The sequence below is a fragment of the Carassius gibelio genome, chromosome B9, assembly GCF_023724105.1.
Source record: "Carassius gibelio isolate Cgi1373 ecotype wild population from Czech Republic chromosome B9, carGib1.2-hapl.c, whole genome shotgun sequence".
In the NCBI taxonomy this organism is placed as follows: domain Eukaryota; kingdom Metazoa; phylum Chordata; class Actinopteri; order Cypriniformes; family Cyprinidae; genus Carassius; species Carassius gibelio.
In genome coordinates, this window is record NC_068404.1 from 19,715,469 (window position 1) to 19,742,299 (window position 26,831).

At 36.9% G+C, this 26,831-nt stretch overlaps 1 protein-coding gene across 5 annotated transcripts in view; it reads left to right on the forward strand.

The window, feature by feature from the left end:
- The window catches only part of kdm6a (lysine (K)-specific demethylase 6A), a 55,836-nt gene that overhangs the window by 1,174 nt on the left and 27,831 nt on the right, over positions 1 to 26,831 (forward strand). For 3 of the 5 annotated variants that reach the window (XM_052565277.1, XM_052565275.1, XM_052565279.1), the window contains exons 3-7: positions 2,864 to 2,972; positions 3,060 to 3,109; positions 6,563 to 6,621; positions 9,292 to 9,336; positions 17,286 to 17,406. In XM_052565277.1, coding sequence (XP_052421237.1) covers positions 2,864 to 2,972; positions 3,060 to 3,109; positions 6,563 to 6,621; positions 9,292 to 9,336; positions 17,286 to 17,406 — 384 coding nt within the window. The remainder of the gene's footprint in view (positions 1 to 2,863; positions 2,973 to 3,059; positions 3,110 to 6,562; positions 6,622 to 9,291; positions 9,337 to 17,285; positions 17,407 to 26,831) is intronic. The other 2 variants (XM_052565278.1, XM_052565276.1) reach the window with 1 other exon arrangement.

Below are 26,831 nucleotides of genomic sequence, written 5' to 3' on the forward strand. Positions count from 1 at the left end.
ACTGCTTTGAGTTTCGTGGAAAGTGCTATGCAATTGAAACTGGCACAATGCATGTCAGTGATGGGGATCTGTAGATGCTCTGCGGTGATTATTTTAAAAATTAATCGGTTTTGAAAACAGCATGTAAACAGCAGTCAGACTTCATTTTTGTTAAGTAAAGCTATTTTGTATAAAGCCATGTTCGCCTGTTATGACCCCATCGTCAGTGCGGCTCTGTAATGAAGAGTTGAGGGTGTTGTTTTTATTCTTTTGCCACCGTTTGAGTATCAGTTTAGCAGTCTAAGGTTGCTTGTTTTAATGAATTATCTTAAATCTAAAGAAACGTGTTTCATCTTTTAATTGAGCCAGAAGGTGCATCTGTCGTATGATGGTGATAAACAATCTCAGTAGTGTTTAAGTTTAGCTAAGTTAGCCGAGCTGTTCATACTCGGTTAGGCCAAAGTTGTGAATTATTGAACTTATTTTGCTGATCTTAGACCAGACTGTAGGCTATTTTCGTGTTTCAAGATGAACTGGGAAGGTTAAAGCTCTGATCTCAGTGGTTTACAAGGCAGAAAGGCTACATATTAGCTGGGTAGCATGATGCTAACCAATGTAATTGCATGTGAGGAGTCATTTGAACGCAACTGGGCTCTTTTCAGTCTTATCTCAACATCCAGGCGTTCAGTAAATCAGTAATCAATTTATTTACGAGAACTTGTGTGAGGTTTAACATTTAATTTGGCAGATTCGAGTACTTCTGAAGGGGTTTGTCATTATGGCCGAGCAAGTTGACTTTGTCAGGTTGCCTTTGCAAGCAGCATTTGTTGCAGTACGTCAGCGCTGGATATTTTGTCACTTGATTATTTTTTAAGGTACATGTGTTTTTATTATTACTTACGTTGTTTATAACATAAGGAAAGCATATAATTGTGTTTTTAAAAAATAATTGTCCTATTGTAGGACCCATGAAATAAATACATTTGAACTGTAGTAAAGTGATAAAGAAAAAGATTAAGAAGTTCATGTACCTGGGGAAGTGTTTTTTTTTAATTTAAAGAATAAATGTAAGCTTGTAGACAAAACTATCCTGAAAAACAATTATATGAATAGCTTAGAATTATTGTTCATAGACATCAATTTGCCACAAGAAATGCCATAAATAATTGATGCGTCTTAAAAATAGTGACTGTTCATACAAAAAAATGCTAACTATAATAGTAATTATAGGCAGTAGAGATAGACAGGTGGAATGCTTAATGAGCCAGACATTGTGAAGCTGTGGTGGCTCTTACAAGAAAGGGATGATTCATTTAGAAATAGACCTGCGCATCCCTCAGCGGAGCGCTCATTGCTGTTGTGCTGCGCTGCTTACTGTCTGTCTGCCGCTGTGCTACTCTTCCCACAAGCTAGCCATGTCTGTCAAAATGTTCAGTGTCCCAGATACAGCCAGCACCTCTTTAAAGACCTTTGAACACTGCGGTTAAATGAGCATTTCATTTTAGTTTAACTATAACGTGTATTCATGGGTTTAGCACTGACTGTACTGAAGTTATTTTGGTTCCTAGATATGGTCTAAAGAGAAAATGTTCATGCAAGATATTTTGCAGTATGTGTTTTATTTAAATGAAAAGGCGCTTATTTAAAAAGTAGATTTTTTTTTTCTAAACAAGGATCAGTTATTCAATATGTGAAAGTTTGCATTGGTCAGTCTGAATGTTAAACTTTTTAAATTTCATATTCTGTTGCCTAATGCATGTTTTAGCAGTTTAAAACACCAAGTTAAATATTCCAAAATGCATAGACAACAAAACCGAATGAAAACCTCAGTGTTCTGAACTTCTTGTGTCAAGGGACATAACCAGTGTTGTTTAACCTTTTCTATGACCTTCAGTTCTGTTCAACTCGGGTGACCTTGTAGGTGTAGCAGAGCTTTAAAGGGTACTGACAGTACAAGTAAAGAAGTCTACCAGTTGTATATTGGGTGCTGCATTTAGTATAGTTACAGTGATGGGTCCTGAAGTACTTGAGTGTTGCTTCAGTCTCTCTAACATTCTACTAAAGCAGTTAAAAAGATCTTTAATTGTGCATTAGTGTGGCATTTGCCACATTTAATTTGTGGTTAAGATAGATGGTCTATCTTGTGTTAGATGTAAATGTAACATGCAACATGTTTTATAAAGCAAGTAAGTGAACTTTAATGTTGAATTTTCAAAATGCACTCATTTCCCACATATAGACTACAGTATAGGATTTATATAATGCGTCTATTTTATGTCTGTTATTTTCAGAAGGGCTGAATTTATTTGATGGAAAATACATTTGTTATAACAATCAGTGCTCGAAACCGTTGAGCTTCTCAATATTATTGTGGAAAAACTATTTTTTCCCCCAGGATTTTCTGATGCATAGAAAGTTTAAAACAACAACATTTATTTGAAATAAAAATTGTTCGTGATGTTGTACTAGTCCTTGCTGTCACTTTTTGTCAATTGAATGTGTCCTTGCTAAATGAAAGTATTAATTTCAAGGAAATTTGACCTCCAAACTTTTAGCATATGGCTGCTGTTTAATTAGGCAAAAAGTTTTAGAATTCAGACTTTAGGGTAAAATTTCATAATGCTTGGTGAGTGCTGAGATACATGATTTCTATACATTAGAAAAACGAATATCTCTTTGCATTATCTATCTTCACCTCTGTATTTTATGGTAAATATGACAATAGTAATTGATTGATTGAATTAAATGGTAGTTGATTGAGAAAATTATAAAACAGTCACAATTTGTTTGTCCTTGAAAAGGTTTTACCAAGTTCAAGACAAACTGGTTGATTTCTCCAGGTGGTCTTACTGACTTTTGTTCACATTTACGGTTTGCTTCTCAGGCTGTTCGCTGCTATGACGTCTACATCTTAAAAGCTGAAGGGAAAGTGGAGCCAGAGGTGTTTTGCCAGTTAGGTCACTTCAACCTTTTACTGGAAGATTATCCTAAAGGTGAGTTCTGACTAAAGGAATATTTCTTTTATTGTCATTGAAAATATCACAATTAGTCTTAACACGTTTCTTTTGTTTTCTTTTCAGCATTATCTGCATACCAGAAATACTACAGTTTACAGTCAGACTACTGGAAGGTGAGCAGGGCCGGAGTGGGACTCATTTGCAGCCCTGGAGCTTCATACCTTAGACTGGCCCACTTTAGTTCATGACTGACTATAGGCTTATTTAAATAATGTAATTATAGGCCTACATCTGCAATAGTGAACTGTTGTTCCCTACAGCCTTAAATCATTGTATTTTTGCTTGCATATCTTCATCAACCGACAATTATTATTATTATTATTATTTTTTTAGAAAGGTGCCTCTGTCGGAGTAGTCAGAAGATAATAACGTCATCATTAGGGTTGCCAATTAACTTCAGAAATGGAAAATAAGGGACAGTTTTGATTATTTATAAGAAAGGGAAGCTCAAAATATTTTGTAGTATACCATAATGTGTGCCTAAAAAGTTCTCAGAAATAATCATATTTTTTTTTGTTTAAACTTTTTACATACAATTATTCTAAAAATAATTTTGTCAAAAAAACTAAATCGGCCTGAGTAAATTGTGCCATTACAGAATAGTCTCTGCATACTGCAAATACTCTGAAAGTGCATACATACAAATGGCATTGAAATGTTAAAAGCATAACAACTAAACATCAGTCAATAAAGCATTTTTTTTGAATGACACTTACATTTTTGAACTAAAATTTTATTTCAACCATATAGCCTATGAATGAATGAAAATGTATATTTTTCACTCAAAGAAAACTTGAAGAATGTGGGCTACTTCTGGTCCTTGGATTTGTACTTTTCCAATTGGCTAGAAGTTGATTTAGCCTATTATGTTTTCTCCATTCAACAGAATTGACTTACAAAAGTGAGAGGCATCTTCCCTCTGGTAGATTGAGTGTTTTGATTGGATATTGGCCCATGATCAATAGGTTTTTTGCATTCCCAAACTGATTTGGCAAATTCAAAATGCGTATAGTGAAATGGAATTGCCGTTAGCATGAGTCCCGCTCGCTGCGAAACGGGAGCAGACGACAGAGGATTGATTGCTTGCAAATATGGGACAGACTGCATTCTATAGGCTATAGATTTTATACGAGACGATACCGTATTATACGGAACGGCTGGCAACCCTGCGAGTGGGCCTGTGAGAATATAATAAACAAAAAGAGCAGGGTCGGGGCTGCTGTCAGTGTAGGCAGTCTAGGACAACAGACCGCCCCTACAGGAATTCTCCTGGTCCTCCCGATTAGCCAATCCAGACCTGAAGGTGATGGATGCTTGATTCTCAGTGGTTGTGCGCTTGCACAGTTTACACTACCAATGTGTAGGAAGTGTTAAATACAGATGTTAACAGTGTCCGGTGTGTTTTGGGAATTCATTGTGACAGGATCAGGCCCACTTTTGGAGGTATTTGTAGATGCATGTGGTAACATTTAATTTGTCTAATGCAGTGGTGCCCAATCCAGTTCCTAGAGATCAGCTCCACCCTGATCAAACACAACTGAACCAGCCGATTAATATCTTCAGGAATACTTTGATCGTTTGGAACTGAGATCTCCAGGAACAGGATTGGGCACCACTGCTCTAATGCATCACAGACAGTATCAAAAGGGGGCGTAATCATTCCGTCAAAACAAGGGCTTTAAACTTAAACTTAACTTAAAGCAATAATGATTACAATAAGAACTGAACAAATGCACGCACAAGACTCCGTAGACTATTTGTAGTATGGCTACTTGCATTTGGATCACCTGTAACAGATGTAATTCCAGGTGTCTGTTGTTCGTGAAAACAGTTCAGTTTGATGTGTCTTGCTAGGTGTAGCTGTCTGTAAGAATGTTTTTGTACGTGAAATGAGATTCTGTAGGAGTGTCAGTAATGTCCTCTGACAGTTCTGGGTTCTCTCCTAGAGCAAGAGTGACGCCTTTGGCTTTTCCATAGCAGAGTAAACTTTCAACGTGATTTGACTTTAGATACGGTTGTCAACTGTAGAAGTGTCATCTCTTACCTACCAGGCGCTAAGCCTCCACATACGGCTTATAGAAACTGATTTCCAGCACAGATGGACTAAACGTTCTTATGTGAGCTATTAGGTAGTTTCTAACCGTTCGTACTATAAATTACGGTTTTGCATTGGCACTGTTTAGTTTGGACGTCTGAATGGAAAATTTGCCAGTGGAAACATTGCAGACCGCAGCTGTGGAAGTTGCAGATTTCATACCTTTTTCAAAGCTTAGTACTTAGCTTAGCTTAGTATTTTTCCTTCCCCCGATTTAAGTTTTTGTTCTCAGAGTCAGGGCATGTTCTAAATGTGTGCCTGCGTTGAAGGGGTTAAAAAGGGTGCTGTCTCAGCACTCAGACAGCTGTGTGTGATTTGTGCAGGTGTGATGAGCAGCCCGTGTGCAGTAGCATCAACCTGTCAGAGTGATGCACCATATGCTTTGCATTCAGTTCTTTTTTGGCACGTTTTATTCTACGCCTGTCCTGACTTCACACTGCTGTCCGAGGTCTTGTGAGACAGTCATCCTTTCTAGATTGTAAATAAGTAGCGTGCACTGTCATGCCAGTCGTTGAAAGCCCCTGTCATTGTTGACTTCCTGATTGCATTGGAATAGAGAAAGATGATGAAACTGTCACATTCATCTAAATTGTGACAGGCTTGTCATTTCAGTGCATTGGAATGCATGAACTGATAAAATGTACTTTGAATGCAATGTCTGTCCCATAAATGCAAAACTTTCTTAGCTTTATCTATACTTTTTCCTGTAGGTTTACTCTGATTAAATTGCAACAGCCTTTAAATATATATTGTTATTCATGGATAATCCTACCTTCTTGCCCTTTTTGCATTTTATGATTGACTATTTAGATTGATTTTTTTTTATAATTCTAGCATGTAATAATATTTTGATTGTCTAGCTTAAGCTATTTTACTTTTCTTCCAGTGCTTTAAAGTAGAAAACTCACAAAAAATACAAATTGGTTGCAAGTTTTGTGGTTTGCGCTGCATATACTGGCTTTCATGAAGCTCACCCTGTCTATATGTAAATGGTGACTGGGGTTTGTATTTGTTTGACCTTGTAGCCCAGTTCTAGTTTAATTCTTAAGTTATTCACTTTGCCAAATTACCATATAGTTTCATCATCTAACGAAAGTGCATTTGTGGGGAAGACAAGCCGCAGTGGCTTTCAGTTTTAGTCACGCTTGGCCTCTGTGAGCACAGATAAGAGGTTCACACATGATAATGTTTCATTGATCCATATTGTCTTGCACATTCCGTTATGGAAATATAACCTTTTATGGAAAACTTTTGCCACCTTTTTAGTTTAACACATGCTCATTAGCCGCAGGTGTTTCTGTCCCCTGCTGAGCGCAGATGTGTCAGACCCGCTGAGAGGGTAAACTATCCTTAATCATGCTTACGGTGCCATCCTTTATTAGAAAGCCATTTTGCTGATTAATTAAACTATGATGAATTAATGAATAGTTTCTTCTTATTATGTTTCTAACTCAGCTTTATTTTTTTCCAGAATGCTGCCTTTTTATATGGCCTTGGTTTGGTTTACTTCCATTACAATGCTTTTCACTGGTAAGTTCACAGTTACTGTGTTCTATAATGCATTTGTTTTCTCATGCATTCCATCTAGTATCTTTTTCTTTTTTTCATCTGTAACATAACATTGTTGAAATATCATCCCTAATAGCATTTTTCATGACGTGAAGTGTGATGTTGATGCTTTCTCAATTTACAGACTAATTAGAAATTCTGTATTTTATTCTCCTCTTGTTCGTATTTTTTGTTATATCATTTTTTTTAGTCTTTGCTGTTGTTGTTAAAGACTGCAGAAAGTATGTGCATTATTTAGGTCCACTTTCTGTCGATGAATAACTGAAGTGTTTCGGAGAACGTATCTCTTGGTGGCTTTGGCTAAGCAATTAATTGAATTAAAATTATTGTTGCAAGATGCTATTAAACCACAAAATGGAGGCAGTTAAATATATGTCTGCATGCACTGTGTGGTTCAGAGTTAAGGGGCTCTTCATTCTCTTTTTGTCTGTAGTCTAAGGTTGTGTGTGGGCTGATGTAAGAGTGCCTTTCAAGTTGTACATGATCCACAAACTTTCGCTCCAGAGGTGATTTGAATTTAGTTCACTGGGTCCGTTATAATTTACCCAGATCATGGTTATTTGTGTTCCTGGTTCTGCATTGGTCTCTCTGCATCGTTCTACAAGTACACAGCCAAAATGCTATTTGGCAGTGCTGCCGACAGCAGCAAAGTGCAAGCAGAAAACATTGCTGGGGAACTGGCAACTACAGCTACATCTCAATAAATTAGAATGTCGTGGAAAAGTTATTTCATTTCAGTACTTCAACTCAAAAACAAATTAGTTTAGGATAAAATGAACAAACTGTAACCAATGTTGGGTCTCTCATTCGACACAAAATCGTGTTTCCCTATTTGCGATGTATTTGAATGCCAAGTTATTTATTATAGTCTACTTCACTCGCTTTCCAATATCCACTTGAAACAAAATGTTTTGCATAACATCATGGCGGTATAGTGATAACACTTAACACCACAGATTTTATTATATATTTAAACTGAACAGTGTGTCCCCCCCATATGTTTGACTGACTGTACTTTATTATCATAATGAACAGGCTGCATTGTCAAAGTAAAGCTTAACTTTGTGCTTGCATGTGGCGCTAGGGCAATCTCTTGATTTTTTGTTTTCTAACAGTCGAAGCAACTTCTCCTTTTAGTCATAGTTAATCGAAATTGTAAACGGTTTGCCTTCTGTGTACATTCACAATAAAAACAAATCTTTGAGCATAAAAAAAGCCTAAAGAAAAATAGGATGCTGCTTTTTTGCCGTCTGTTTCCTTTCGCGCAGCACAAAAATGAATCAAAATGTTGCGTTTTTCGTTCATTTTTGTCATTTATTCAAGAAAAAATATATTTCTTGTATAGGCCTATTTATTCGGTATATATAACCAGGGGTGCACATAAGTGGTCAGCGGGTCCGCATGCGTGACCAAAATAAAAATTGACAGCTGTTAATGCACAATTACCATTTTAGATCACCTACTGTACTATATAAGTTTTATTTTCAACCTGAAAGCATAAATTTAGGCTATGCTTCCCATTTCAAAGCACAATACAAAACTGTGACTGACACTCTTTAATCCGGAAGCGCGTATATTTACTTGCCGGCAACCCGCCGGAATAAAAGACTGCTGATTTAAAGTTTGAATATGATGAAAACGCTTTTGTTTATTTTTAGGTGTTTTTTCCAAATTGGGGAATACATAAAGTGATTCTTCTTAAAGAGGCAAACAAACAAAGTAGTAGTAAATATTAGCATTTTATTATTAAGTTTATTTACTATAAAATAAATGCATTTGTATTTAATACTAAGACTGCTTTTTATTTTTTATAATATTATCTCACACTATTATTTAGTTTATTTACTATTATTATTCTTTTAAACAAATTAAATAGTGTAATAATATTATAACTATTATATATTCATTTTTTATAGTTGCATTTAATGGGTCACACTATATGCAGTGTGAGGACCAAACCAAATCTCCTGGTTCTCTTATGAGAACTAGGCTGAAAAAAATGATGTGCACCCCTGTATATAACCTAGCTTTATTATGTTTTTCTCCACTCGCAGAAGCACTGCAGGTGCGTGAAGTGATAGGAAAAGCGTGTGAATCCTCATATTCTGTTGTTTGTTGCTTTTTGCATAATTTGATAATTTTCATATAAAATTATCAAATGTTAGTATTTTTAAAGGGTCACGGAAACTTATGTTTTCTAATTTGATTATTGAATGAGGTGTTTTACATCTCATGTTTTTGGCCAGTTTAGTTGTCTTTACTAGTTTATATAGGTCCCCCCCAAAAAATATTGATGATCCATAAGGATTCACTTAAATGTATATGATTATACTGTCTCTAGTCAGGTTACATTAGATTACTTTTAACATTCTGCCAAAATCTGCCAAAGACCAATATTGTTGTCAGTTGGTAATTTTGTACCATCACAGAATGGCGGTCAGGTATAAAAGAATTATGGGAAAAGCATCACATTCCCTCATTCATGAATCAGTCAACTTTTTCCCCCTCCCCTATAGTGTTTTAAGGTCAATTTTATATATTAATCTATAGCGTATAAATTTTATAGGATATTGCTATTGATTTGGCAATTGTGATATTTACTACTGGAGGTCCCCTCTTTCCTTGTCTTAGGGCAGTACAGCGCACCCCCTCAGATGCCCATTCTGGACAGAGAAGGTAGGCATACCATGTTGGTTTTGTAAGGGTATGCCTCAGACATGCTCTGTTAGATGTGTTTATCAGTAAAAAAGGAATGACATGTTGATAGCTGTTAGAAATATCTGCATCGTTAAACAGTTGGTATGGGAAAGTATGCTGCATTTGTCAGTAGATGGGGTTGAAAGCACAAATGAAAAGCTAGTACTAGTATTAGCTAGTACTAGTACAAGCTAGTAGGAGTACTAGTACTCTTATTATATGAAATGTTTTTTCTTTTCTTTTAAATAAATTCTTCGTAAATGGTCCTTTTAGTGTTTAAGTGGATGAAATGGCTATTCCTCTAATGCCTGTAGGCAGTTTGCGCCTTGTAAAAAGTGTCTAATGGATAATTTATCATTGCACAGGCAAGGTTAAGGTTGGTTAGCAATTCTATCACATAGTGTCATACTGAAGCATATGATTTTTAGTTTTGTGAAGTTAAGTTTTGTACTTTTGAAACTGTATATTTGATTTTTTTTCTTGGAAATTGTCTTTCCTTGTTAAAAATTACAGTAAAGGCATTTTAAGTGTCATTTTTTTACCTGTGGGGATGTACAATGTCACAGATGCTGTTGATATAGTGTGCACACCAAAAGCAGATTTAATTATTTGCATGTGTAGATTACATACAATGTCAATGCAAAGTAGGGATGTGCATCTTCATAACTGAGGCTGATGCAATATGCATCTTGATGCATAGCCAATGATACGATACATTAAAGATACGTATGAAGCAGCAACTGATGCGTTGCGATGGTGCGATCCAATTCACCCCATTACGATGCAGTGCGATCCGATTTCAATTGGATACAACACAATACATTTCAATGCAATTGGAAAAAATATGATGCTATGCAATTCAATATGTGACAGATACAAATAGTTCACTTTTATTTCTTTGGTTAAGATTAGGGCTGCACGTTTTCAAGTTTTTCATTAACCGTTAACCGAGGCCCTTAGCGGTTAATAATCGGTTAACCATAGTGTGCGCCAGGGTTTCCGTTGTCCGGTAATTTCCAGACATTGGCCAAAAAAAGAAAAAAAAGAAATGTCCGACAAAATTTAATCTCTCCGGTCAAATTGTCCTATTAAAACTACCTAATAATCCCGCCCACTAACACAATCTGTATTTGAGAAGAAGCCTAAAATGTATAAAGCAAATATACACCGACCTTTGGCTATGTTATAAATAAAGGACATATAAACATATTTTCCTATTATATTTTGCCTGGAAACGCTTCCAACAAGGCGTCAGTTCTATTTCTAGCATGCACGCGTCGAGCCGCGCCTGAGCCGCGCGTCTCACGCAGGCAGTCGGCAAGCTCTAACCTGTTAACATGGGAGCCGAATTAAAAACAGACACACCACGCAGCTGAGATGCTTTCGCTCATCGCCACGCATCCAGTGAGTCCTGACCGGCCTAATGATGCCCGGGTGTTGGCTGTTGAGATTACAACAACGAGGTTGTACTTGAAGTATGTCTAAGCACTGTATTGCAATACTTGCATTTTGCCCCGTCACTCTCAATTTTAAAGTGCTCCAACGCTGTACTTTTTTTTGCCCGCTTCATATTAGAAAAATGACTTCTTCTTGTGGACATTACAAATGTCTGGGAGCGCTCTGGCGGTGCAAAAATGTATTACAACTAAATTCAATGCACGCCATTGACGTCACTTAACCGAGCAAAATGTTTCACTCGGTTACGCAATTTTTAACGGTTAATCGGTTAACCGGTTAACCATGGACATCCCTAGTTAAGATAGACATTTTAATCTATATTATGCTTCTCTCAGGACATGCCATGGTCTCCTTTAGTGATGTGATACGTTATATTCATTTAGCAGCAGTGGAGATGAGAGAACACACTTAAGAACCTGTTTAGAGAGGAGAATGTTATTGGTCACTTTAGCTGCGTTTTCTACTGCTAGGGACTAGAGCTGAAGATCTTTGCCCGGACCCGACGGGACCCGATGGAACCCGACGTGTTCGGTCTGGTTCGGGCTTAATTTATATCATTGTACATGGGCTCGGGTTTGCGCTCCGGTAGGGCTGGGCGATATATCTAACGATATGATCATGCGCATCTAATCAGTAAAGCTGCTTCCTTGATCACCGCTAAAATAGCCATCACCTGCTTGTAATTGGAGTGCCATTTAATAGACTGACAAGCTGACAAGCTGACAAGCTACGCCATATCGCTAATCGTTCTTGCAAGGTAAACGAGCGGTCATGTGATGTGTTTCAATTAGCACAAGAAAAATGCGAAAATGGATGTTAAGTAGGTGTAACGGAGGCTTGCCTCTGGAGATTATGCAAACTTTTTTAAACCGATGTATTGCGTTGTTAACTTTTATGCCTATGCACCAATGCGAACCAGTGAATCTTACCATCCCTGATGCAAAGACATGAATTTGCGGCAAGGATCGCAGTTTCCACAAATGTGCAATATGCACCTTATGTGTCTTCCTCGTAAGTTAAAACATTTCAGCTTGAGCAGAAAATTCATGTGACACGTTGTCATGCAAGCCAATCAGGGAAGAGCTTATTGACATGTCCGGTTATATCAGAAAATGGAGGAGAGCATTATGTAATGTTTATATTTACACAAGTGACATGAAAAAAATTCTGTGATTAATCTAGAATGCAATGCAAATATTAATTTCGCTTTGCACACACCACAACTATTTTTGAATCTGGAGCATTATGTTCCGTTGTGTGTTTTATTTTTTTTATTTTTTTGGTCACATGTAGCTTTCAGGTCCTTGACTCAATTACTCATTGAAAGTCTAAACCACTTTTGTCTTGTAGGTCAAGTTATCCTGTTGATCGTAACTAGGGAATCATCAATTCAATACTTCGTATCAGTATCAGCTTCGATACTGGCATTTTCTGTCGAATCGGGTATTGGTCAGATGAGACCGATCCAAATACGATATTGTGCTTTATTGTATGTTATTGTTAAGTCCCACAAAAGCACAGAAACATTATAAAGCACCATAAAGTCTTAAGTCCAGGTGTTTTTAAGCCATTCCAATGTTTAATGTGAGTTACAGATGATTATTTAAGTTGTTAAATTCAAGTTCACTTAAACTCTTCTCCCCGCTGGGTCTGTCTGTCATCATTCAGAATTCAAACTGTGGGTCACATTCGGTTACGACAGTCAACACGATGATACTCTCTTCAAGAGCGCACTATAACTGAAATTTAAAACTGTTAAAAGAAAAGGCTCAATAAACTATCACACAGGTTTAATAAACTCTGCATTAATATATCTTCCCTTTGTGCTTTGAATTTCTCTATGCATAGCGCTGCATGCTGTAACACGACTGTGATTGAAATATTGCTTCAAGCGCATCATTCTGCACATAGGATGCACATAAGCGCTTTGTGCTGCTCTGTATAGGAGCTTTTTGTATTATAATACTTTTGCGCAATGAAAGATTATTTATAGCAGTTCTTGTTCTGTCCTATGTATGTGTGTATGTATGTATGTGTGTATATATATATATATATATATATATATATATATATATATATATATATATATATATACATACACACAAACACACAAACACACACACACACACACACACACACACTATATTTGTTTTAATTAATTATTTTAAAACAATACAAAGAGCAATGTGTAAAATGTTTACGAAAATAATTCCCATACTTATTCGCTTTTATTTGTTCCCCAGTCCCCACTAAATAGTTATTTCACTAAATGTTTAGATTTTATAAAAAATTGTGCACTTATAGTTTTTCTAGTATAACTTTGTTTGCTAAATTATCCACTAACCTAGTTTATAACAGTATTTTTGTCATAGATTTTTCTTTTTATTGTCTATATTTAGTTGTGTTAAACACACAAAAGAGTGAGATTATAGAAATTCTACATTGATAAAAAAAAAAAAATAATAAGAGTATCAGCCTATACTAAGACTTTTCTGGACTTCGATCATTAATTTCAGTGTGCAGAGACTAGTGACTAGAGCATGTGACCCAGTCATGGATTCTTGCTTGCTAGTAAATGATGAGGTAATCTTTCTCTGCCTTTCAGTTCCCAAAAAGGAAACTGAGATGAGCTGCTTCCCATTTTTTTCTCTCTCATTTTCATTCTGTTTTTTTGTTTTGTTTTTTTGTTCTTGTTCACTCACTTGCTAATCGCTGTAATTCAGGGATCTTCAATGCCAGCAAGGTTGACAGACTAAAAGATGTAGCCTATAGCCAGGCAGTTATGTCAATTATTTGTGGTACTTGGTACTAGAAGATAATCTAGCCAGATTTTGTTTATAAACCTAAAGTTTGTGGTTTAAGTAATCTTATTTGCCTTTCAATTTTCTATTTGTGGAGTCTTGAAATGGAAAAAAAACAGCTGTTTTATGATTAGCTATGTGGTTACATGCTGGGTTGGTTGTGGCATGGGATTTGGACTACATGTAATTTATGATATTTAGTTTACTGGCTTCCAGTCTTTTTAGCAGATCAGTTCTCCTGCTTGCCTAGTTAAAATTTTAATAACACAAAATAACCAGGGTAGAAACTGTTAGAAACTGCTAGAAACCTCATACAGCGCTAGCTGTTCCAGTCAGAGTTCAGTGAGTTTATTATGGTGTTGTCACGATACCAAAATGATTGTTTTGATACCGATACCTAGTCAAGAATTCGATACTTTTCCGATACTTTTCCTGTAAAGGGAAAATGCATTCTCAAATATCATTGATGTGCTTTATTTTACAACTGGGACAACATTCTAATCATGTAACACACTAATAAATGAACATATGACCAGCAGATATATTAAACATTTGAACAAAATATGAAATATCAAAATATAAAAAATAAAATAGAGCAATGACATTCAAGTTAAAGAAAAAATACATTTAGTAGCATTATCTAAGTTATCATAAGAAACATAAGAGTAATTAATTTATCTTGATTCTGAACTTTGAATAAAAAATATGAATAGCAATTATATTAAACAATGTTTCTGAACTCAGAAGATTAAATGTCAAAAGATAAATAATATAAATTTAAGCAATGGCATTCAAGTAAAAAAAAAAAGCAAATAAAATTTAGCAGCAATATCTCAGATATTGTAACTTATTCTGTCAGTTGTGCAACCTTTTCTTTCAGAGGAGAAAACTCCAGTGAGCTTTAATGAGCGTCATATTTATTGAGCGTCATCTTTTTCTACCAGTCATGGACTGGCAGCCACAGTATCACTTGTGTTCGCACGTGCAGCCTAGTGATGTGCGGGTCGTTTTTTTTTTTTAACCCGCGGGTCCCGCGTTTATGAAATAATTTGGCCCGCCCCAGCCCGCAAATAAAGTAACATTTCTTTACCCACCCCGACCGGCGCATCGGGGACATCACATAAGATACGTTGCTACTAGACTCATATTTCTCGTTCACTGAAGCTCCTCCCTCCACAGCAGCGCGCGAGCGCGGCACTATTAGCAGCGCATGTGCAGCTCGTGAACAGCTCTTTGAACTGTTTCATACTGTCAAAGAGTTACTCAAGATGTGACGGAGCATGTGATTTGATGAATGTAGTGAACGAATCCGCCCTTCACTGAATGAGATCGAGAGATCTTCTCATGCGTGAATGAGTTGAATGAACTGATGAATGAGTGTACAGGGTCAGTGAGCCAAGCATGTAAATCTCGATCAGCAATCAGCAGTTATAGGTGCTGTGCAGATACGCTCGTTTTCATATTTAGCATACAGAACAGAACTCCACGTTTAATCCCAGATTAATGTGAATATTATATATGAACTCTCTTGACCAAACGATGAAAATGTTATTTATGCAAGAAAACCTCGTGCTTTGTTCATATCAACAACTTATTTAAACTATTTAATGCGATTATCCACACATGTTAGTAAAGCCACTAATACAGGCAGTAGTGCTTCTTTGCTTGCAACACAGACGTACATAAGGAGGCACTGGAAGCGTGCGTTGCACACACTAACATGAAATACGTCTCTAACAAATCTGGAACGCAGTCATTCTTTGAAGTATCGATACTAATACATTTAGGTATCGTGACGTTTTTAATTTCCAAGAATTGCGATACTTTTGAAGTATCGGTGCACCGTGCAACACTAGTTTATTATCATGGTTCAATAGTCCACACTCACCGTGGCACTGCAGTCTTCGTCTTTCTTCTTCTGTGGTTTTCCTAGTTCGTGATTGGTCAACTTCAGACAGATCAACAAATCGGCTCGTTCAACAGCGCACGTCACTAATTCAAACCGATAGCTCACAGACTTTTTAGACATGTTTAAAAATGATCGGGAGGTCGGGAAGTGCCCGTAAGGCACTCTGCTCTGCTCGTAATTCCTCGCACATGATACGAGCTACGAGCATACACCATTTCCACACGATTGAAAAAAATCGCATGTGAACTCGAATGACACCAAAAATAAGAAAATAATGTTCTTCATAAAGTTAAAGTTTAACAGCAATCAATTAAAGGCAAATATCACAAATCGCTGAATAAAGTAATACCTGATAGAGCACTGATGAGACTATAGCTTCAGAATAAATATCATTTTTTACTCTGACAAGTGAATAACTGATTTACTTGTCCAAAGCACAAGCACATTTCAAAGTTTAATGTCGAGCCTTGGCTAAAACTAATTGAAGGTCTATTAAGCACGGTGCATAGCTTTGGGGTTGTGGCTTATGTGCAAAATGCATGCAGCAGACGCAAAGCAAGCAAGTCATTAGGGCTGTGAGAAACTGTGAGGGGGCTGGATCTTTTGTACAAATAATTCACAATGTACAAATTATGCTTTTAATGGGATCTAAACTTTAAACGTACATTAAAATAGAAACAATACAAAGTCCTTGAACATCAAATATTGGGAACAGGTTGGAGCCCATCTCTTGTCTCATATCTTCATGTTTTCTCCTAATATTCCACAGCAACTCACACACCATTTAAAAATGGGCAGAAAAGCAAATAATATTTTCAGCACGAGTGAAACATTTATTGGATGTTGAGCTGCCGGGAAAGAGAAACTGAATACTGGCACATGTGAAATACTCCTGTTTCCTGCTGAAAAAATAGAGATAAAAAAATGTATTAGTTCAATCAGCTTGTTAATTCAATACTATGATAATAAGTTTGTGGCTACGGTTCATGTTTAATTTTTTCCCTTGTTAACCTATGATTTAACTAAAATGAGGGAACAAATTAAGTCATGAGAACAAACTCACAGTTCATGGTCACAATATCTTTTGGGTTTCCCTTCAAAATTCACAAGAAAGATTTAATTATAATGCCAGTCACCATGCTAATTGATTGTGTACATTTGCCTATTTATTGATCTTTTCAATTTCCTTTTCTAAAATGTCATATAGCGTTAGCTCTTGTGAGAGTGATGTGATTTACAGGGAATGAAGAAATGATGCTAAAGCATTACGTTCTGTCATGCAGAGCTCTCACACACTGCAGTGCTCTGCAGAAAAGCAGAAAAGACTGTTTGGAAGGGAGGGGATAGGAGGGGGATCGGGGTCATTGAGTTCATTGGGCTGTGACTCAGCAAAAACACCCTCTGTTTGTCTGAGTGAACATTGTATAAGCAAGCAAAACCCACTGCTGTGAGCCGACCATGTGTTGCAATCTCCGTTAGAGGTGGAGATCAAGTGTAATAGTCCACTGTGTGTGTGGCACTCTGTTATCGGTTATAAATTTGAATGTCATGCATATATGGAATATAAATAGATGGGTTACAACAGAGTCAACCATGCAGCACGAGTTTCATTAGTATTTCCATTGCAATAATGCTTCTGCTTTTCCTTTTGAAGCACATGTGCCACAGGAAGCACATGATATTTATTTATTAATCACATTGTATCTATAAATGAGTATGTCTCTTCCTTAAGATTTGTTGTTGTTTCTTTTCTTCCACAGGGCGATTAAGGCATTTCAGGAGGTGCTTTACATTGACCCTAGTTTCTCAAGAGTCAAGGAGATCCATCTGCGACTTGGCCTGATGTTTAAAGTCAACACAGACTATGAGTCGAGCCTCAAGGTATGTCTTTTAATGGCTAAGTCTCCTTCTCTACATTACATTTAAAAATTTGTGCTTTTGGCATGTGACTAGCATTTCATTCTAGCATTATGTTTTTTAATTGTCCATTCCCTGGGAATACAACCCTTGAACTAAAAACCTTGGCATTGCTACAGTAGCTGCATGCTCTGTAATGTATTTACTAACAAGCTTGTTGGTTAAATAAGCCTTAATACAAGACACTGGTCTTCTGAATGTGTTTTAGGGCCCACACATCGATGGTGTCCTCAGACCATCGATGCGTGGGCCCTAAAACACATTCGCTTTTGAAACGTGTTTATTATTAAATATTGTTATGCTGGTGTCAGTAGGTTAGTCCAGACTGCTGGCATTGTCATCAGTTCATTTGTCAAGGATTGTATTGGAGAATATTGTTTTCCATTTGAAACAGCAGGCCGCATTATATGTCTTATTTGAAGCACACCTTTTATAGTTTGCCTTTTTAGCAATTGATACCTCTAAATTAACCTGGTTATACATTAAAGGTGTCTTTTCTGTGGGCAGATTTTTTTTCTGTTTCGCCAAATAGTGGTAATACTTAAAATTTGGCTTGCACAATTAATTTAATGCGGTTGTCATGGACGTTTTTTAGTTAAGCCACTTCTGTGATTAGTAGTAAATCTCCATCACATGCTTTCAGATAAAGCAGCATTTACTACATGGAGCTGTAGTTCACCGACAAGTTACACAAAAATCGCGTTCATAAATGAAACTTTTTTTTTTTTCAAATGGAATCTATAATGACATGGTTATTACAGTGTAAACATGGTTTATGAGGACACTTCCTGTGCCCTCGTAAACAAAAAAGCTTAAAAAAAAAACTAAACAGTGTTTCACTGAAATTTTAAACATGCATTTTTTCTGTGATGGATAGAGGTAGTGTATGGGGATAGAATATACAGTTTGTACAGTATAGAAAACCATTACGTCTATGGAGAGTCCCTGTAAACTACATATGAGTGTGTGTGTGTGTGAGAGAGAGAGAGGGAGAAATAAAAAGCATGGGACACGCTGTTAGATTAATCAGTCCCTCCAGAAAAATGGATTTTTTTTGTGATTGTTGCGGGCAAAGATCCTTGATTTTGCAGCACGTTTTCTTAAAAAATGCTATGGAATATGCAGGATATTTTTGCAATTTTATGCAATGAAATTGCATGAATGTGCAAAAACTGCGGTTTGATGAAAAAAAAAAAAAAGGTGATTTCCCCAAAAGCGAGCATACTTAATCACAGAATATTTAAGTTGTAATCTCTTACTGCAACGTAAATTATTTTACATACTACTAATATAATTACAACTGTACGTTTTTGGAACTGTTCTGTAACAAAAAAGTGCAATCTTACAACTGTAAAGTTGCATCAACTTCTGAATGAAACTACATACCAACAGTGTTAGTAGCCTAGTGAGAAGGGGGTGTTGGGGGAATCACCTTTTTTTCTCTATTTCATCAAACCGCAGTTTTCGCAAGTTCTCGCAATATAGTTTGGCTCCACTATCATGTAACAAATCGGGAAACTGCTTCGCGCGTTTTTTTGCGCTTATTTTTGTTGGCAAATAAGAATAATTTGCGCATTTCAAGTTTCACCCTGGTTTCACGGCAGGGGTTTGCAGATGATGTTCACGTCACGTAATTATGTCACTTCATAAGGTTCCCATGGCAATAAGGGGATAATGGCGCTTTACTTGTGTGAAGTAAATGCAACATTTTTCAACTTTCTGCTAATATATATATATGAGCATGTCATATTTACATGGCAATATTAATTACCACATTTGCTTTTTCACTCTGCACAGCGCATGTAAACTGCCCAAACTCAAATGGAATCGCAATTCCTTTTGCATTTGATTTTCCGACGTCTACATGGAAACCTGTCAATCAAGTGACAGGGGTGGGGCCATTTTATTGGGGGTGTTTGCATTGGGAAGTGACGTCACTCACAGTCGACGGTAATAAGCAATTATTAATAGACAATTTTGCGGAATGTTTTGAAAAATGAAGGTAATCTGTGAAATTGTGGAGGGCATTTTAACACTCACGCAGCAACTTGACGACAGTTCATACGGTACAGATTTCCTTTTACTCATTTGGTTTTGGACAGGTTAAATGAGTTTGTGGGATTGATGTACAGCATCATCAGTAATGTTTGAAATAAATCTTTCTGTAAGATGATGTGGCTTCTTACACAGAATAAAGCATGCAACACATTTCATATTATTCTAAGCAGTGTAAAAGGTTATGTCGATTAGCATTGCATTATTATATACTCCGATAAACCATATTGTTGTTAGGGCTGTGCAGTTAATCACATTAGATTGTCATTGTTAGATCTCCTCCGTAAAGCCGGTCCTGTGATTTGTAGTAAATCTTCATCACCTGCTTTCAGATTGAGTGGCATTCACTTCACAGAGCTGTAGTTCACTGACAAACTAGAGCCGCGTTTCCACCGCAGGAACTTTACCCAGGAACTAGGGACTTTGGCCTGGTACTTGGTGTGTTTCCACCGCAGGAACCAGGAACTAAATAAAGTTCCGGGTAAAAAAATGCCCCTCAAAGTCCCTGCTGGCGAGGTGGTACTTTTTCAGAGTTCCGGAACTTTCGGGGGCGGGACTTTGGCGCTAAACATTCTGATTGGTTGAGTTCACGCAGCATTGGTTGAGTTCAACCACCATTTATTCGAATCAACATTTTCAAAATATTACTCTTATTGTGTCATGAAATGTAATTTTAAAAGTATTTCAGGCGAGAATGTAGTTGTTTAAAACTCAAATCTGTGGTTTATTTATAAAGACAGTGCCTATTTAAAAATGTGTTTCGCCGATCTCAGAGATGGTAAGCTCCACTCGATCAGCGGGAGCTCAGTCCTCATGTATCCGCAGAGAGCAGCCTCATCTCGGATAGATCTTCTGATATGTGCCGCTGGCTCTGATGTCTCTTCAGTGGTTAAACATAAAATATAATTAAGCTGCGGGGTAAATCTAACAGGTTTTCTTTGGTCTGTATTCAATTTATCTATATGTTAAAATGAAAATAAAGGCAAGTCTATATAATATTTCGTTTCATTGCCATGGCTGTACATAACATTACACGTATCCCTGAATTAAGTACATTTCTGCAGCTGTTATTATGTTTAAATGAAAACGAAAGGAGGCAGTGGTATTTTATATCCTATTTAGTTTTATTGTAAATATACTGAGGGGGAAATAACAGTAGCCAAAGCGATCTGAGTTCACGCAGCATTGGTTGAGTTCAAACACCATTTATTTGGATCATTTTCAAATATTACTGTTATTGTGTCATGAAATGTAATTTTAAAAGTATTTCAGGCGAGAATGTAGTTGTTTAAAACTCAAATCTATGGTTTATTTATAAAGACAGCGCCTATTTAAAAATGTGTTCCGCCGATCTCGTAGACGGTGAACTCCACTCGATCAGCGGGAGCTCAGTCCTCATGCATCCGCAGAGAGCAGCCTCCTCTCGGACAGATCTTCTGATATGTGCCGCTGGCTCTGATGTCTCTTTAGTGGTTAAACATAACATAATTCAGCTGCGGGGTAAATCTAACAGGTTTTCTTTGGTCTGTATTCAATTTATCTATATGTTAAAATGAAAATAAAATATTATAATATAATATTATAAATATAATATTTCGTTTCATTGTAATGGCTGCATATACACATATCCCTGAACTAAGTACATTTCCGCAGCTGTTATTATGCTTAAATGAAAACCAAAGGAGGCAGTGGTATTTTATATCCTATTTCGTTTTATTGTAAATATACAGAGAGGAAAATTACAGGATTCAGTGTCGTCGCTGACATCACACTCCCCAGTAGAATGCACGAAGTCAGAACTAACTACGGATGATGCACGTCCAAAATCAGCGTACCTTTTTTTTTTTTTTTTAAATCAGCGGTACTTTGTATTGAGAAACGCGCAGACCTACGTCACCAGTCTATTTGCCTAATCTACCCGGTACTTTACATCGTGGTGGAAACGCAGAAAGCAACAGGTCTGGGGGGAAAAAAGTTCCTGGGAAAAAAAGTTCCTGGTACAAATGTTCCGGGTAATTTCGGTGGAAACGCGGCATAGGTGATATCGCGTTCATAATCAAATGTGATTTAATCTGTGATCATGAACACGATTTTACCTATTTGTCAGTGAACTACAGCTCTGTGTAGTGAATGCCGCTTAAACTGAAAGCAGGTGATAGTGATTTACTACTAATCATGACTGGCTTTACTGACGAGATGTGCATGACAGTCGAATGCGTTTAATTGCTCAGCCCTGATTGTCATAATCGTGTGTTTATTAGTCACGGTGAATCATTGAAAGCAGTAATATCTTGTTTTTATTCAGCTGAAGCCATAGGCATTTCCTGGATTTATTACTTTGGGGTATATTTCGTGTTTCTGCACAAGTGTCCTCTGGCCGATTTACTACTGATTACAGAACCGGCCTTCTCTGAAAAACACACATGACCATCGCAGCTTCTGACTAATTGCCATTTATTGCCTTTGCAATTTAATTTCGATTAATCATGCAGCCCTACTTATGCAAATGATTGAGTTTATAAGCTTTTACATGTTCCTGACAGCAGTTTAAATATGACTTTAAAATAAAAAAATAAAATATGACTAATTGTTAACATGCCATGATGCTATGTTTAATTTAGCTTGTTGATAAGTGTATTCATTTAACATTTATTTGTGCATTTCAGTATTGTAGAAAAGTGTTTTTTGTTTGTATGTAGTAGGTTGATTAGCAGGCTTAGAATTAGCTCCTCCATACTTTTTTTTTTCTTCTACTCTGGTCAGGGATTACGGTGCTGCAGGATGTTTTTGGCAAATGGTAACTGTTTTGTAGGTCATTGATTCTTGACCTCTGTCAAGTGATTTTGTTCAGCTTTAAAGTATTGTCAGTAAATACACTGGTATAGTCTTTTTACTCTCTTATATTTTATTGCTTTTTGAGTGTTTTTTTTTTGTTTTTTTTGATCTACTTTACTGTTCTTTTATGAATCTCTCTCTCTCCTATTGTTGAGGGCAGGGGAGACTGTGATTTTTAACATCTCTACATGCTCTTCTAATGTGAGTGTGTGCATGCTGAGTAGCCATCTGGGCTAAAGGAAAGACAACCTCTGAGCAGATAATTAGATTTTTGAGCTTATTTTCTTCCCCTTCTTTTTGAAAATGTTTCCCTTATTCCAAACCTCTCTCATCTATTCTTGTTCACTGGTCTTGAGCACCAGTGTGCTTACTGATTTTATGTTCATGATGTGTATAGCATCAGATCCTCAGCTGTACATAAACTACGTAAAATAGTCTGTGAATGGTCGTTTTATTCGTCAGTCAGATAGTCTATTCTTGAGTGGGTGGTTCTTATGAAACGGCAGAGGTTGAATGTGTGTAAATGCAGTGCATTTGACATCCTCAACCATCCTTTACTGTTCAGTATATTGTGAGCCTTAGGGAGTGAGTGAGTGTTAATAAGTCGCAAGAACTGCACGTGCAGCACGTCCTCCCTCTGCTTTGGGGAAGTGCTGGCTGGGGCTCGTTGTCAGGCAGCTGAATGCTCACCGGCAACTCTGAGGGCAGGCAGCACTGCTCTCTTTACTCTCCATGCATTCTGTGAATATCTCTCATACAACCCTACACTCCTCGAACATAACCCTCTGGTAATTGTCTGCAATAGGAAACAACAAGAGGTGATCTTGCTATTACATCTGCATTCTAAAGCAACGTATCTGTTGCGTTACATGTCATAAATGTTGTAAAAACACCATACTTTGTTTATTTGCAGTGACATTCTTTAAGAAAATTGGATTGTGTATTATATTTATGCATATTCATTTTTGGGATTTCAATTTTTTGCTCAGACACAGTTGCATTAAGATATATGTGATATACCTGTCTTCTTGTTTTAGTGTTTGTTTCAAGCTATTCATTAATGCCAGTTGATATTAAGCTTAATATATTTTTTTATATATTTCCACCTTTCCAGCTGATAGGAGCTCTGTACTATTATGTCCATTATCCATATAAAAACTGTGGTATTCACTATGGTTCAAATTTTATGTATTTGTTTTTAGAAAGTCTCTTATACTCACCAATAATACATATTGTTCAAAATAAAATGTATCTAAACCAATATTGTGAAATCTTTTTACAAATTAAAATAATTATTTTAAAGGGGCTATCGGATGCTTATTTTCCACAAGTTGATATGATTTTTTTAGGGTCTTAATGAAGTCTATAACATACTTCTCATATTTATTAAATACTCTAATACCTCTCAAATATTTTTCAGTGGTAGAGTAAAACAACACAGTAAGCCATTTTCTTGCATGCTGCTTTAAATGCAAATGAGCTCTGCTCACCCTGCCCCTCTCTTTCGAGTCGCTCTCTGAGAGATGGTAAACTTTAACCGCATTCATCGTTTAACTTGCTAACTAGCATGTTATTAGGAAAGGCAATTTGCAGAGATTAATAATAATAATTTTAAAAAGTATACTAACTTCTTCAGTAGGTGACGCTAGATCACGAATCATCCGCGCAAACAAAGATACATTTAGGTAGATCAGGGGCGCATTCCCTTCACTAACAAACATAATGGACTGCGTCTTCAGAGGCTCAGATGTCGGGAGCAAACGATTACTGATGCGTTATGCATTACATCCAAAAACAACATGCCTCAATCGCTTAGGAGACATTCTTGGCTAAATCTGCTCTGGTGTTGAAACGATTCAAACTTATGACCGTTCACTCAGGGTGGGTCTAAGATAAGACACCAATCCAGTCTGCTGAAACGCTACTGTCAATCAACTGGTGGGAGGGCCTGCGTCTGTGTGACGTCACACAGAAAAGAAGCTTTGTTTTGATTTGATTTTGATTCTAGTAGATTAAAAACAAAAAAGACTAGGTGAACTTATATCATTATAGGGTGGTTATTTACACACACTGCCAACACACATTTTATGTATAAAAGTGCATTTTGCATCCGATGTAAGGCTGGGTGATATGACTATTATCACATATCGATGATATCTCATAAGTATCGCGATATTAATGTCAGCAGTCAGGTAACAGAAGATTATCAACATTATTGGGGAAAAAAATGACGAATGATAAACCTAGTAAGTCGCAAAAAATATTTAACATGGCACCATAGTCACCATACAGGTGTTTTTGCATGCAAGAATGAAACAATTTAGTAGGAGGGCTGGGAATCTAAAAGCTATTCCAATTTTGCAAATCAGATCAGATGCGTAAGGTCTGGAATCAAATTACTTGTTACAAAATTAAATATCTAAAATTCTGCTTCTTGATTCCTGTATGTGCATTTATTGTTATTTCAAAAGACTCAACTGCAAGAAGATGAAATAGAACTCACGTCTGCATGCACAAAAGCCACCTCTATACATGAACTAGAGATGTTCTGATACCCTTTTTCTCTTCCTGATACTGATTCCAATACCTGTGCTCAGGGTATCGGCCGATACGGAGTACTGATTCGATACCTTGGTGTGTATCATTATATATAGCTGTATATACTAGTCCTGTGTAAATTGCTAGAATAATTTTATGGTGTGCTTCAGACTTATCCCTTAAAACATGAACACATACATGGTGAACTACTGTATTTATTACAGTATTTTTATTATCTGACATGAATTTGACAGTAATATTATTTATTTTCATAAGTGAAAAAGAACTTCGAATGTAGCCAAAAATCTAACACTGAAACTAAAAAAAGGTATTTTAGTTTTACAATATAACTGTATAAAAACTGCAAAAAATAAGTCTAGGAATATAAAAAAATGATATTAATCAGATAATCTCTTTACAACAAAAGTAAAAAAACAAGCAACCGTCTAGGCATAATTATTATTATTATTAATAGAGACGTATTATTATTACTACATAGAGACATAGCTAAATCTACTGAAGGCTGCAACAGTAGCTTAATATATTGTCAATTTACTCGTTAAACTGAACATTTATTTTGATGGGTTGCCATGAAGATCTTTGAGTGTCTGTGTTTATGAAATGACAGTTTTCTCAAATGAAACGGTAAATTCTTATGAAGTGATGGTTTATGCGTTCGTGACCTCATATAGTGACACACGGCAGAGACTACAAAACAGCGAGCTCCCGCACATCTGTGCCCGTTACCCACAGAGATGTAGAATTTGCAGGAGTAATATTTAAATAGTGTTTTGCAGTTTAATATTCACAGACACTAGTATATATTCAGCTACAGTCTGGAGCCCTGCACTTAGACTAACACGGAAGCGACTGAACGCAGCTGCGGGTACCAAATACACTCGTAAGTCGGTAACTTACTACCGGTTTACTACGCTGGTATCATCACATTTTTACATTTTCAGCACCGACTTGGTAGTGAAGTGCCAGTACTTGTGGCATCCTTAGTCGCCGTTTTACTGTCTGGTTGGTCCATTCTGAAATACTGCTAAACAGCGGACATACTGCCAACCACTGATCTATAATATAGACGTGGCTTCACTGTCTGTTGGAAGTTTAGAACGCGATGAGCGATCCAGTCATATATAGGGGTGCTCCGATCACGATCTGCCGATCGTTATGCGCATCTCGTCAGTAAGGCCGGTTATCTAATCAGCGGTTAATTCCATCAGGTGCGTGATTTCACATAGAGCAGCTGTTACTACACAGAGCCGTTGTTAATAGAGAAGATGCGCAAATCACGTTAATTTTCAGCGTTTATTGGTGCATCTTCTCTATTAACAACGGCTCTGTGTAGTAACAGCTGCTCTATGTGAAATCACGCACCTGATGGAATTAACCGCTGATTAGAGAACCGGCTTTACTGATGAGATGCGCATTAACGATCGGCCGATCGTGATCGGAGCACCCCTAGTCATATATAGATCAGTGCTGCTAACGCGTTTTCATTTCTTCTTCGCTGCTCTAAACAGGGGTTGCTTGTGGCAACACAGCACAACTTCCTGTGTTTGCAATGCATTCTGAGCAGTAGAGAAGAACTGTGCAGCAGTTAGGCAAAGCTAGCGGTCATAACTAGGTCTTGTTAAGAAAATGGTATCGGATCGGTATATGGGTTCATGTACTCGCCAATGCCAGAATTTGTTGTGGTATCGGTGACATTTCCGATACTAGTATCGGAATCGGAACAACTCTACAAAGAACAAAAGAAAATCCCTCACTGGTCTTGACTGAATCCCTTTTGTAACTTCAGTTTATATTTTACTTTTCTGTTGTTCGGCTCTGTGACTACTGTAATGGCAGCGTGCATTGGTTTATGTGATTATTTTGTAGATGTGTTCCAATATCATCTATCCTTATTTGAGGTATAGGCCGAATCTTTTTTTTGTTCCGCAGTTTAGTAAAAG